The sequence below is a fragment of the Choloepus didactylus genome, chromosome 9, assembly GCF_015220235.1.
Source record: "Choloepus didactylus isolate mChoDid1 chromosome 9, mChoDid1.pri, whole genome shotgun sequence".
Taxonomy (NCBI): domain Eukaryota; kingdom Metazoa; phylum Chordata; class Mammalia; order Pilosa; family Megalonychidae; genus Choloepus; species Choloepus didactylus.
This window is the reverse complement of record NC_051315.1, coordinates 63,449,982-63,463,217: the sequence shown is the minus strand read 5'-3', so window position 1 is coordinate 63,463,217 and position 13,236 is coordinate 63,449,982. Positions and strand designations below refer to the sequence as shown.

Sequence of the window (13,236 nt, the reverse complement as noted above, 5' to 3'; positions counted from 1 at the left end):
TGGTACATCCATACTATTAACAGTAAGAGGGGATCTAGCTTTAGTAAAAGGCCAAGTCCTTAGAGACATTGACTGAGTGACATCATGAATGATGTCATTGAATTAAACAGCCCTGGAGCCTCCTATATGTAGGTTGCATCATATTCTGAATATTGATATATAGTTCTTACCACCATCTGTGTACACTCAGCAGCAAGATATCACTGCTGATTTTAAAAAAAGAGAGAAGACGTAGGTTCACACAGAATACTATATGAAGTATATTATAAGGATCTAATACCATATATAATATTTTTAAAGATTTTAAATATATTTTGACCTTGCAAAGTAGAATAAGCAGCAGATTTGAGAGAATTCTAATGTTTAACAAATATGTGATACATGGTAATATGACTGGGCTTCATTGTTGGATTGGGCCACTTTTATAAAATTTTTAGCAAATATCATCAGAATTTGAGTACCTGGGAGTAGGTGAAGGCTAGAAAGACATGATGCAAAGAAAAGAAGAAATTAAAGTCTTTATTAAAATATGTTATATAAAATTATTTGGGTTTTTTTATTAAGTTGGAAGAATTTGATTTTATGCAATATCCAATAACACTGTTGAGGTTCTTCTTTTTCCATTTTAAAGGTAAGTATTGTTTTGTAGAACTTGTTTCAGTTTGGATATATATATATGAAAATAATATGTCTTTGTGCCATATATGTTTAGGTCAAATTATAAACTTCTTACTGTGCGTGGTGGCCTAAAAACATTTGAAAGCTCTTGTACTAGATCACAATATAATGGAGAACTTAATATGGAGAGCTTCCAGTTAAGATGATAGACTGAGCCAATATAGGAAGTTCCCTTCTTGTTCCTGATATATAGAAACAGCAGAGTAAATAACCAGAGAAGAGTGGTGTTGATGATGGTGTGGTATTTTTTTAACACAGCATAGCTTGAAAGCAAGATTATGAATTCTCTAGATGTCAGAAATCAAGAAGGAATTCAATGATAGTAGAGAGTGAAATTGACAGTGTATAATTCTGATGGAAAACTGGGCTCATGTGTGGTTTAGAGGCCTTGGTGTCCATATGGGAATAAGAGTCCAGGCTCCAGGCCCCACACTACAGGTTCTGGAACTAGGCTTCCTCACAAAGTCTAGAAGAAGCTATCTTTTCCATGATCAGATACTAGAAAAATGTATCCTCCATGCCCCATCTCAACTGGGCCTCTACTATATAAGAGGTAGGGAGCCTTAATTTCCATTTCCTATAACCTGGTGCAGAAACCCTCAGTCTAGAAACCTATAAACTGACCCAGAGCCCAGAACACTTCAGAGTTGTCTCCTAGAAGAAGCAACCACAAAACTACCCCATAGATACATTTCAGCTACCCAGGGGACCACAGGACTCCCTTGGAAGATAAATCCTGCTGCCAAAATGCACACACATGCAAAATACAGTGCAAACACAAGAACTAACTGCTCTGAGAGTTTTTTGGCAGATGAGAAATTGGGTGGGAGTGGGGGTTACCCAAGAAACAGAGTTAATTAGAGCAGTCTGAAAGGAACTTTTAAGTTAATCTGTTTAAAATGTCAAAAGGGACAAAGAATTCATTAAAGAAGAGTAAAATATTGCCAGAAAAGAGGAGGCAGGTTTGAAAAAGAAACAAATAGAATTTTTAGAAATAAAATTAGTAACTGGGAAAATATGTACAAAGAATATAAACTAACCTGAGAAAGATCAAATTACTGGAATTTCAAGACTGGCTTAAGAAGATCACGTTATAACACTGAAGGTAAATTTAAGACATGGTAATTTTGGAAATTTAATATTATTCTCTCTATTAACGATATTCTGCCAAAGATTCTAGCTAATAGATCACAACCTGCCAGTGTATCTCCACACACCACCTTTTTATTCTTAAAACTGGTGGTCCCTGCTTTGTTCCCTTGCTGTAGAATCACTACCAGGGAGAAGAATAGAACTAGTGCAGTTCCTCTCCCTAACTATCACTTATGAAACGTGGGGAAAATCAAAAGTAGCTCTGGCTCCTTATCAAGAGAAGAATGGAACCCCTTTGCAATAATTTATGCATAAAAAATTTACAAATGAACACTTCAAAAGTCTATACAGTTTAACTCTTTGGAGGTCAGCTCACTTTACTGAGTTGATATTCTGTGACAATATCATTTTTCTTTAAATTTTTATTTTGGTCAGTAACAGTTGGATAGTTGTTTTTAGATGTTTGCTTACATTTGTATATGGAGATTATTATTAAGTCACTTTGACAGAATGTACTTGAAATCATTTTTCTAGTAGTGGTACTGACCTCAACTTTAATTTTCTATATCCCTCATATGCCAGTAGCACACATTTTTGAGACGACTAGCTATAGTTTGGGGTATGGTTTGTAGCAATAGAATAGACATTTTTCTGCAAAAGGCACCTGGTCCCTATGGGGTTCTAACTTGTGATCTTGGCCTCATTATCACGCTGTTGTAACCATCTGATCTAACAGATATGTATTATATGTTTTAGCCTGTAATCTTGAAGTCTAGTCATATTTTTTAATTACCTGAAGCTTATTTCAAATACCTTATTAAAAATCACTTTGGGACATTTCTCACTTTTGTTTAATAGTAAAAGTCACAAAAGTAAAACAGAGAGCCAAAGAACCTAACTCACTTTTCATCTTCCCTGTGTTTTCTATGACAGTGAAAGTCACAAAAGTGAAGCTTGCAGGCAAAGAGCCTAACTCACTTTACGAAGAGTGCTATGGTACCTTTTTCTTTTAGTAAGGCTATAGCAGGTCTGATGTCAGTCACTTTAGAGACCTTTAGACCTCAGTGCTCATTTATTGCTAAAATGTACCAGCTCTGCTTCTGCATTATGAAGATCATCTGTCAACACTTTGAGATATTCTCCTTTGTTATTAAGCTTGTGATGCTCTACACTGTCAGGTTTTTTGCCAATTATAGTTAAGGTACAATGGTGTATTCACCAGATCAAAGTCTCACTTTGGCGGTAGAGGAATGATTTGTAAGTCTTTATTCATCTGAATTGTACAATAGAACACCTGAGGAATGCAAATAATCCCTCTGAGGGCTCTGTAGGAAAGGCTATTAAAATGACAGGGTAGAACTATTGTTATTCTGAATTGATGTTTTAGCCAAAGTAATTATTTCTTGCCTTGTTGTCTTATAACAGCTCTAGTTGATTAGTTATGTTGACCATATTTATGAAACAAAATGTGTATGATATTTTTATATTATCCTTTTACATGGGCTTGTTTTATTTTTCTCTTTCATTGAATCTGTATTTTGTATGTGATCTACTTTTTAAAAAGTACATATTTGATACCGACTTGTATAATAAAAGTGTGTTACTGAACTATTGATAACATTTTAATTGAAAGTTTTGTTTGAATAGTGTAAACCTATGAAGTAATTTAGAACCCCATAATTTTATTATAAGCAAAGTTTAATTCCCCCACTCTTTTTTAAATTACCTGTCCTTCATAATTTTGGATAAGGAAATATCTGATTTGGATTTTGTATTTTAAAGTTCACATACTTTATTCCAAAATGAATTGTAGGGGTTGGTCCATTTTTTAGGATATGACTAAAAGAAAAAAAAATGTTATTATGAAGATCAAACACCACTAACACAAGAAATAAGTAAATGATAGGTTTTCCTTTTATAATAAGCATGTATAAAAGGCTATGTGGACTCTTCATTCCTTTATCCCTTCCTAAATCCTGCTTTGTAGTCATAGTCTTAATTTTCTAGTAACTCTTATCCCCTGACATTTTCTTTGATAGGTGAGTGTTGATGAATTTGTGGTTTAGTTCTTGATTTTCTTTACCCTTGAAGTGACATTTACATTGATTATTTACAGGATTTCTGCCACAGGTTTTTGTTTTTGTTTTTGTTTTTTCTGTGATAGCTATTAAAACCTTGTTCTAAATATGGGAGACTAGTGGAACTATGTAAGACTATGGTATGCGTTAATTTTTCTTCATATAAATTTCTATAGAATCTATAATCAGTCCTGTACTGAACTCTGTGTATATACTATGATTGCCTGAGATAAAAATAAGTTACTACTGTTAATTGTTTGTTTACTATTTGCCAGGTATTATTTTTCTAGGTTCTTTATGATATAATATGTACTATTATCATCTCCATTTCCACAGATGAGAAACTGAGACTTGGAAACGTTTAGTTACTTGCCTAGGAAATAAAAAGCTCATAAAGTAGTGGAATTGAAACCTGTTTAAACTGTTTACTACACTTACTTTATTTGCATTCTAATTACTACTTTGCCAAAACACTCCATGCTTTGAAAAGGAAAAAAAAAATCACCCAATTCTGTCTTTTCAGGTATCAATTTCCTAACTTTCCAAATCTTTTGTGATTAAAGGAATTCAGTTCCTCTGCAATTCAAATTATTCATGATCCTACAAAATTCGGGTTCATAAGAACAATGTGTTCACAATTAACTAGGTTTGTAAATCTGCACTTCAGGACGTGTTTGTTTTGGTTAGCAAAAATCTTCCTCAAACCCAGTGGAAGCTCTAAGTTCTGTTAGTCTAAGAAGGAACTGAACATAGGATATAGATATCTGGGTGGAGCAAATTCTTTGTTTGCCAAATAGTCTTCAAACTTAACTGGCACTTTTAGGCACAATTTCAGTGCAAACAGAATTTTATGTCTTTTTCTTTTAAAAAATTCACTTTGTAAAGTAAGGAAAATAATGAGAAATCATAAAATTGAGGTTTTATTCAAGGACATAGATATTATGCTAAACAGATTTAGTATAACTGAAGAAAGTTTTAAAAATATTTGTATAATAGTTTCTATAGGTAATGTGCTCAAGTAAAACTAGATTACAGTCAAATATGGCACATACCTGAAGCAATTGCTGCCTGTTAATGCCTTGACCTTGGAAAGCTATATACAAAAAGATAGCATCATAAAACCGTGCATTTCTTATGAATATGTATGTGCTACTTGATAATAATGAATGTGGTACAGTCATGCATGCACTACAAGGTAATGTTGTGCCCTTTTTTGTCTATAGGTTGATAAAAATTAAAGAGTGGGTGGACAAGTATGACCCAGGTGCCTTGGTCATTCCTTTTAGTGGGGCCTTGGAACTCAAGTTGCAAGAATTGAGTGCTGAGGAGAGACAGAAGTATCTGGAAGCGAACATGACACAAAGGTTAATTAGCATTCATTTTCCCTACACTTTATTATCAACTATTTCCTTGCAGTAATTTAATTGCTTGCGCTGATAGAATAATAAATGACAGAGTAATTACCATTATAAAGAGGGAATCTTCTCCTTTCTTTACCATGAGACAGAGTGAAAAGATTTATTTTAAATTAAGTTTTTAACTGTCATCTGTCATCTCTGTACAGTGTTTTAATTATAACATAGGTATTAGTTATGTATATTTTTGAGAAAGAATGATCGCCAAAACTCTTTCGTCATGTTCAGTGGGGGAGGGGAAAGGGTGAATCAGTTGCCATAATTTTTTCTGAGTAATAGTAATATATGGTTTAAACAGTGAATATCAATCAAATAATTTTGCTTTCACGACCCATGTCCTGGAAATAATTAATATTGGTTGAAAATAGTCACAGGATGGGTAGATCTAAATTTTTTCTCTTTTTTTAATAGTATAAACAATTCAAAATGATATCTTCAGGCTAATGCAATTAAAGACAATTTTAGAAGAGGTATTTTTAGAAAGAGTTATATGCTTTCTGACCTCTTCAAGTGTATTATGAAAGATGTGTGGTCATTTACCATTATTTTTAACATTTTCTGCTCGAAATGAATAATTTTAACTCTATACCAGTCTCTGGCACAATCAACTTATATGTTGAGTGAATTTGTTTCATTTTATTTCAGCGCTTTGCCAAAGATCATTAAGGCTGGGTTTGCAGCACTCCAACTAGAATACTTTTTCACTGCAGGCCCAGATGAAGTGCGTGCATGGACCATCAGGGTAAGAGTCATACTTATTCATCAGCTATATCCAGTTCCACACTATTGAATTCAGATTGATATCACTGACTTTGAAGTTTGTCATGGTGGCGGTTAGCTAGTCATTACAGATGAGGTTTTTGTCCAGGATAACTTTAATTATTTGTGAGCTGCTGAACAGTGAAAGTGGAGCGGCATTGATTGAGGCAGGTAACAATTGATTCTGCCTATTACATAGTCTGAATTTCTTCATCCTGTAGAATCTGTCTACCCTCCTCCTGTGGTCAGAGATAAGACGCACCAGTATTGTGCTTGCTTAATCTGTGTGACTGGGTTTGTCTGCAGTGAAATTGATGTTGCTTTTCATTTTGTATTCACTAAGTTTGTTTGGGTTGCGGGTGGTTCTATCCTTCTTTGCTTTGCTCGGATTACATTTTCGGCAGTAAAAGCACTGTGGCATCATTATGCTCTTCATAGATACACAGTTGGGTTCAAAAAGCTAAACTCAATGTGTAATAATTCATGGCTTTTTAAAATTTGAATTCATAGAAGTAGTGTTTATTTTTACAGTGTTTTATGTTCAATCTTGTTTCTTTAAAAATATGTGTTTTAAATATTGACTTGTACCGATTATGACCAGAGAGAATGACTAATTTATTCCCAAAGGACAATAGAAACTAAACTGTAATGGTTTGCTTTTAAATGTAAATATATTGTAATATGGTAGTTGCTATTGAAAAATATTTTGAAATATATGTAGTCCTAAATAAAATAGTGTTATGGAATATAAAAGTAATGCCAGAACTTTTAGAAATACTGTCTGATTTGGTCTTTTATTATGCTTTTTTTAATATATGCTACATGATAAATTTTAGTGCTGCTTTGATTTCTGTTTTCAGTGACTACTATAATTTATTCAGTTGCATTTATTTTGATTTAATATGGATAGAAACATGGAGGCAGTTCAACATACTGTTAAATGGTTGTGTGAATGTGAGATTCACTTTGCTTTTATCTCCTCTCCTACCCTTTGTAAAAGGATGTTTGATTGACTTCTAACCAAGGTCCTTTTATATAAACTTACAAAACAATGTCAAAGCAAATCCAAGTTGGTAAACAAATTGCCAAGGTTTATTTTTACTATATATCTTAAAGACATATTTTAAAACCTTAAAACTTCTAAACTTAAGTACATGCAGCAGGAAAGATGACATGCTCTTGGCTTGCAAATGCGAAAGCTGGTTTATCTTAAGACTGATTGTAAGTATCCATGATTTAATGTGCTAAGATATTTAGTCAGGTAAGCATCAGTGAGTAGCCATATTAACCCAATACATCTTTTATTGTAAAAACTGTGCTTTATAGTGTCAGACTCCTTATCACTTTAACATGCTTTATTAAGCAGCCTTTAGGTCACCGTTATTTCTCAAATTTCTTTCCATGGTTGTGTGTCTGAATGTACGTCCTTGTAATTTAATATAGGGGGTAATTGTAAGACATTTATTTCTCTTTCTATATTAACTTGAATTTTCCTTTATGATGGTAAGAGGCAAGGTAGGTATTATGTAACACATTCAGTAAATTTATTATTAAAATTTTATTTCTGTAAGAATTTCAAAATTATTTGCTGAACATGGATTATTTTAGTTTGAAATGCCTTTAAAAAGTCCCTTTATATAGTGATTTTTGTATGTTCCTTAGATGAACTGCAATTTTGAGGGCTTTTTATCTTTTTAAAACCTTTGATATTTCAGCTTGAAAGTTACTTAAAAATCTTTACTTTCTTCCTCAGTGAAGAATAGAAAATCGAAATGAAATCTACACCAAAACCAGACCACTGCATCTAAATCAATAAAACTGTGGATAACTGTTAGGAAAACCAAAGCTGCACCTCTTTAGTATCTACTGATTTATCTCTGCTGACACAGATCATGCCCCAGTGTTGAAAATGTACTAATTGTATACCTGACATTTTAATTGGTATTAAACTAAGTTTAAGTTGAGCCCAAATGCACATCAGAGAAGAGAAACTCTAAACTTACAATCTATCATTTTAAATGCAATTACTTTTCTCTGGTCTTTCTTTTCAAAGAAAGGGACAAAGGCTCCTCAGGCTGCAGGAAAGATTCACACAGATTTTGAAAAGGGATTCATTATGGCTGAAGTAATGAAATATGAAGATTTTAAAGAGGAAGGTTCTGAAAATGCAGTTAAGGTAAGGAATTATTTTTTATTTTCATATTTTACAATTTTCCCCGTGACCTGAAAATACTCATGACAAAAATTAATGATAACTGTCTTTTAAACTGTGTAGTCTAAGATAAAATAATAAGGGGTTTATTGTTACTCTCAACCGATTGAAGAGCTGTACATGTTCACATGCTTTTAGATAATTTTTCAAAATGTGAATTGTCAGTAATTTTATGCATTCTTTTCTAAAACTGAAAATTTTGAAAATTAGTTTTAAATAATTGTTTAAAAATTTCAAAGAATTTATGTGCACTAATGGCTAATGAAAAATTTTACCTGCAGAGAAGGGACAAATTTAGTTAAATAAAACCTGTTCTTGCTGAAATTCAAAAGTTATACTTTTTTTTTTTTTTGAAAGATCTTTGAGAATTTGATTTACTTTCTCAACACTAGAGGGCAGGTCCAAAATTGTGCTTTATTTTAGCTATTAAGTGTAATTTGATTTGCAGCCATTAATAGTAAAGCAACATTATATGAGTAATAAATGATTTTTTTAATGTAAATTGTTGCAAACTTAATTTTGCTTGGCTTAGTAGTTTTTACTTAGATAAATCTAGTAGATATGCCATCCCTAATAGACATATATGTAGGTCAATTGATTAAACTGACATTTTAGGAGGACTTCTTTATCTTTGACTTAATTTGGTATTTGGTTTGACTTTTTTTGAACACTACCATGGAAAATGTTAAAAAGGGGTCTTTTATGTTTACTATTTCATAATTTGAAAGGAATGCAAAAAAGTTTAAGTTGTTCTATCTCATTTAGTGTCGTTGAAAGATCATACTGAATAGCATGGTTTTTATAGACCTGTTGGAACTCCAGGAAGAGGAGGGAAGAAATTTCAGTGTGTTTCCATGTGGAATGAGTACCATTTTGTTTTTTTTAAAAAGAGAGAAAGAAGTTACAGTTTATGATTAAGCAAAGTTATTTATTATTCAGTGGTACAATCCGTATCAATAGATAGGTATATGTAAATTTTGAGGTTGATCTTTGTCAGGAGTACTAATTAGACTTTAAAGTCTAAAATTATTTTTTAACATGCTATATCATGTTAGCATATATATTTTTTCATAAAGATGTTTAAAATGAGGATGTTTTCTACTATTAGAACTAAGAAATCAGATGCCTCTTTTTTTATACTCTGAAATAAATGTAAGCCTGTTTTACTATAAGATAATCCTTTGATAGATGTCTATGTTGTAATAAAGTTGAAAGATATACTGTGAATACTTCTTTGAATGATGCAGAGAAACTTTATAATATACAGTAAAATAATATCTCCTGCTTTTGTAGAAATATTTAATACTATCTGGAAGTGTTCGTATTATAAAAAGGAGAAGGTTGACCTCTAACCTTTCAGCTTAGAATACCATTAAGTATTTTATGTGATTTTTAGCCTCCAAAACTGTTTCAAAATTTGAACTCCAAGTAAAATATAGCTTTTATTAAATTGCTTTATATTCCTTTATTCAGCAAATATTGACTTGCATATTATCAAGTAGTTTTTAGGTATGCAAGCAAGATTGTGTATATGCGTATGTATGTATATGCATTTCTAATACCAGTGCAGCATAACTAATTTAATGCCAGTGCTGTGAACTATATACTGAATAGCTCTGTGTGGGCTTTGTAGTCTACAGGGATATCACATTATTAGCAATCATATCTGCTTAGGCAAAGCTGGCTTCTACAGATGGCTGCTTTCAAGTGCAAATGAACTGGTTAGACGTGTCTTGTTTAATACATACTCAAGATTCACAAATGGGTATTGATTTTTTTTTCAACCAGTGTTTCTGATAGCAGTGGAAATGGATTAAATGGTCTCTAGAGAATTTAAAGAAACACTGTCACTTTTAATTAATTGTAAACTTGAATGGTAACAAAGTATATAAACTTACATTTATGTTGTCGATATATATTTGATTTAAATTGACTATTATAACAGTGGACTTTAGATTCTAGAAATAAGTAGCATACATATGGCCTTTGACACAACACATTGCATATCTTTATATATATGCCTTGTAGAATCTCCTAGTATGTTGGCTTTTTAAAAATAAGCTTCATTTTAATGGTACATTGTATTAGTAGGTCATTTTATATGTAGTCTAGATAATTGAAAATATGCCTACTAGATATTTGATCTGGTTTGTTGATTTTAACCTCAGATGGCTGATCTTTGTTAGTTTGTTCTTATTGACAGCTTCAAAGGGAACTACTAATCTTGCTGGGCAAAGATTTCATGTGATCAATAAATTCTAACAGAAGAAAAATACTTTTGAGAATTTATTCCAAAAGATCCACAAGTCCCTGTTGAGTGGCCAATAGTGAGGTCACATGGGACCTGGTCAGTTGTATGCAGGGTTATGCATGGGTACTGAAGAGCCTGTGGTGCTTAGGGTGAAGTGTGTATACTGTGCCAGAGTTAACCTGGGTTTCTGGAACTGCTGCTTGTTTAAAATTAGAATTATTGGGCTTATACATCTGGATCTCTGCATACCAGTAGGTGGAATCAGTTGATTTGCCTATGAATCCCCCAGTAGAAAACATTCTGCCTTTGCAATTCCAACCTGTTAGATTCTGTTTTGTAACTAGGGTTGTTAGTAAACTTCTTTGTGATGAATTCTAGTACAAACCACTGTGCATAAGTGTGATCATTGTGAAGATGAAATAAAAACTTTACAAGGAAATAGTTCAGAATCTATACACTATAATTGAAAATAGTTTTCCTTATAGCAAACTATCTTTTTGCCATCACCAATGTCACCAAATAATTTTTTAAGCAAATAAAGCAGCTTTAAACTTGTTATATAATCTGTTTTCTGCCTGGTTTGATCTGTTTTGTTACAGTGACTTGCTAGATGTTTGCAGACACATCAGAAATGTACTATAAACAGCATGTAATGAAACTTAATGATATTGGTATAATTACATTTATGTACCAACAATTTAGTGGAGAATACATTATGATTATGTATGTATGTAAAAATCTAGTTCTGCCCAAATCAGGAATACTTTGCTTCTTGTCAAGTCTAGTTTTGAGCTCATATGCCTTCCTATATTTCATTTTTCTTCCTTATTATATATGACCTAGGAGATATGGTGCTTTTTGCATCTACACCTGCCATTTACCTTATATACTAAGTTGTGAAATAATAACCCGCTTCCTCTATATTTTCTGTTTGCAGGCTGCTGGAAAGTACAGACAACAAGGCAGAAATTATGTCGTTGAAGATGGAGATATTATCTTCTTCAAATTTAATACACCTCAACAACCAAAAAAGAAATAAATTTTTGTTATTGCTCAGATAAACATGCAATTCCCAAAAGACACATGTTTTTTTTAAGTTAAAATTTCTGAAAACTAAGGGACAAAATAAAGTCGGGGGATGGGGATCTTCTACAAAAAAAATATTTTTATTTGTTTTAAAATTAAAATACTGTGTACCTCCAATGAAATGCAAGTTCAATAAATGTGAACAGCTTTGCTTTTCATGTCATTAAGACCCTAATCCAAATTGTAGAAGCTTTTCAAGAACCATATTACTCTCATGATACTTCATTAATCTCCATCATGTATGCCAAGCCTGACACGTTTGACAGTGAGGACAATGTGGCCTGCTCCTTTTTGAATCTACAGATAATGCATGTTTTACAGTACTCCAGATGTCTACACTCAATAAAACATTTGACAAAACCAGCCTTGGTGTGTTTGGGGATGTCTGTATTGACTGACTGTGGTGTGCTGAATGCGATACGGCACCTGGTGGTTGCTGATTACAGAATTTTAAGGCGTGTGTATGACACAGTAACTGGCAGTGTGGGGCAGCTGCAATTGTATCTTAAAAGTGAGTCTTTCATGGGAATCAGAAAAATAGATACCAGGGATTTGTCTCAAAAAAGTTAATTAATTTGTAGATGGACATTTATTGAAAGTGGTAGCTGTGGTGTTAACAAAGGATATAACGTAGGTGGCTGTGACAAAAAAAAAAAGGCAGGAAAAAAATTCTGCTTCAAAAATTATAGGGTTTTTTTTTTTTTGTTTTTTGTTTTTTTTTGGTTCTAACCATATTGAAGAGAGTGCTCATTTTTAATCCTTTGAATTTATTAAATTGTGTGAACTGGCACATTCATGTCTGGCAGGTTATATATTTGTTTCAATTCAGTAGTGAGTACAAAAGCTCATACACTAGTTTTGAAATCACTAAAAAGAGTAGTCCTTGAAAATTAAAAAAAAATAAAAAACTTTCCTTGACAATTGTTACTAAAATATTTTGGGCCAGCTGAAATTTTAATATGTATAAGTTAAGTACTTTTTCAAATTGCAACATTATATTCTGAAAGAAAGAATAATAACAAAATAGTTCTTTGGAAGCCAGTTACCACTCAGCTGCCTTCTTGTGATGCTGGTCTTAGACTTCTCCCAGCCCTGTGCCTTCCCTTTCTCTCCCATGTTCACACTCCTGTGAGACCTTCCCTTGTCCCTATCCATGACTTTTTGTGCTCCTGTGTAATTATAGGACCCTTTCAATGGAATGCATTCTTGTCCTGACCAGCCTTTGCCTCTACTCTATTATCTTGTCACATTTACTGCAGGTTATTTTAAAGATGAGGAATTATTAAAGAAACATGCATATACAATATTGAAAGTTACCTAATGTAACACAAAAGGCAAGAAAAGAGATGATTTTAAAGGAGATTTAGCTATACCTAGAAAAGGATATTAAAGAGAGTTCAGTTGAGTAGTGAATATAATTTGAAAGCTTATTATTGAGTATGCTCTTTTTGAAATTGAAAATAGTGATCTTCTTTTGCTAGCATAAAAATGAGTAAACTGCAGTAGAGAAATAATAAAACTAAGTGAAAAGTTAAAAGAAACAGGTACTAAGTAAAACAAATGACATTCAGGGACAGGTACGGTTGACTGATGAGTTTAATGAGAAAAATTCTTGTTATATTTCTCTATTGGAGTAATGTATAGATTAGTGGATTGTTAGAGATT

General features: G+C 32.5%; 1 protein-coding gene across 1 annotated transcript in view; it reads left to right on the top strand.

The window, feature by feature from the left end:
- OLA1 (Obg like ATPase 1) overlaps positions 1-11,934 on the top strand; it is a 225,667-nt gene extending 213,733 nt beyond the window's left edge. The window contains 4 exon segments of the mRNA XM_037849184.1: positions 5,072-5,212; positions 5,909-6,005; positions 8,076-8,198; positions 11,423-11,934. Coding sequence (XP_037705112.1) covers positions 5,072-5,212; positions 5,909-6,005; positions 8,076-8,198; positions 11,423-11,524 — 463 coding nt within the window. The 3' untranslated portion in view covers positions 11,525-11,934.
- The last annotated feature ends 1,302 nt before the right edge of the window (positions 11,935-13,236 follow it).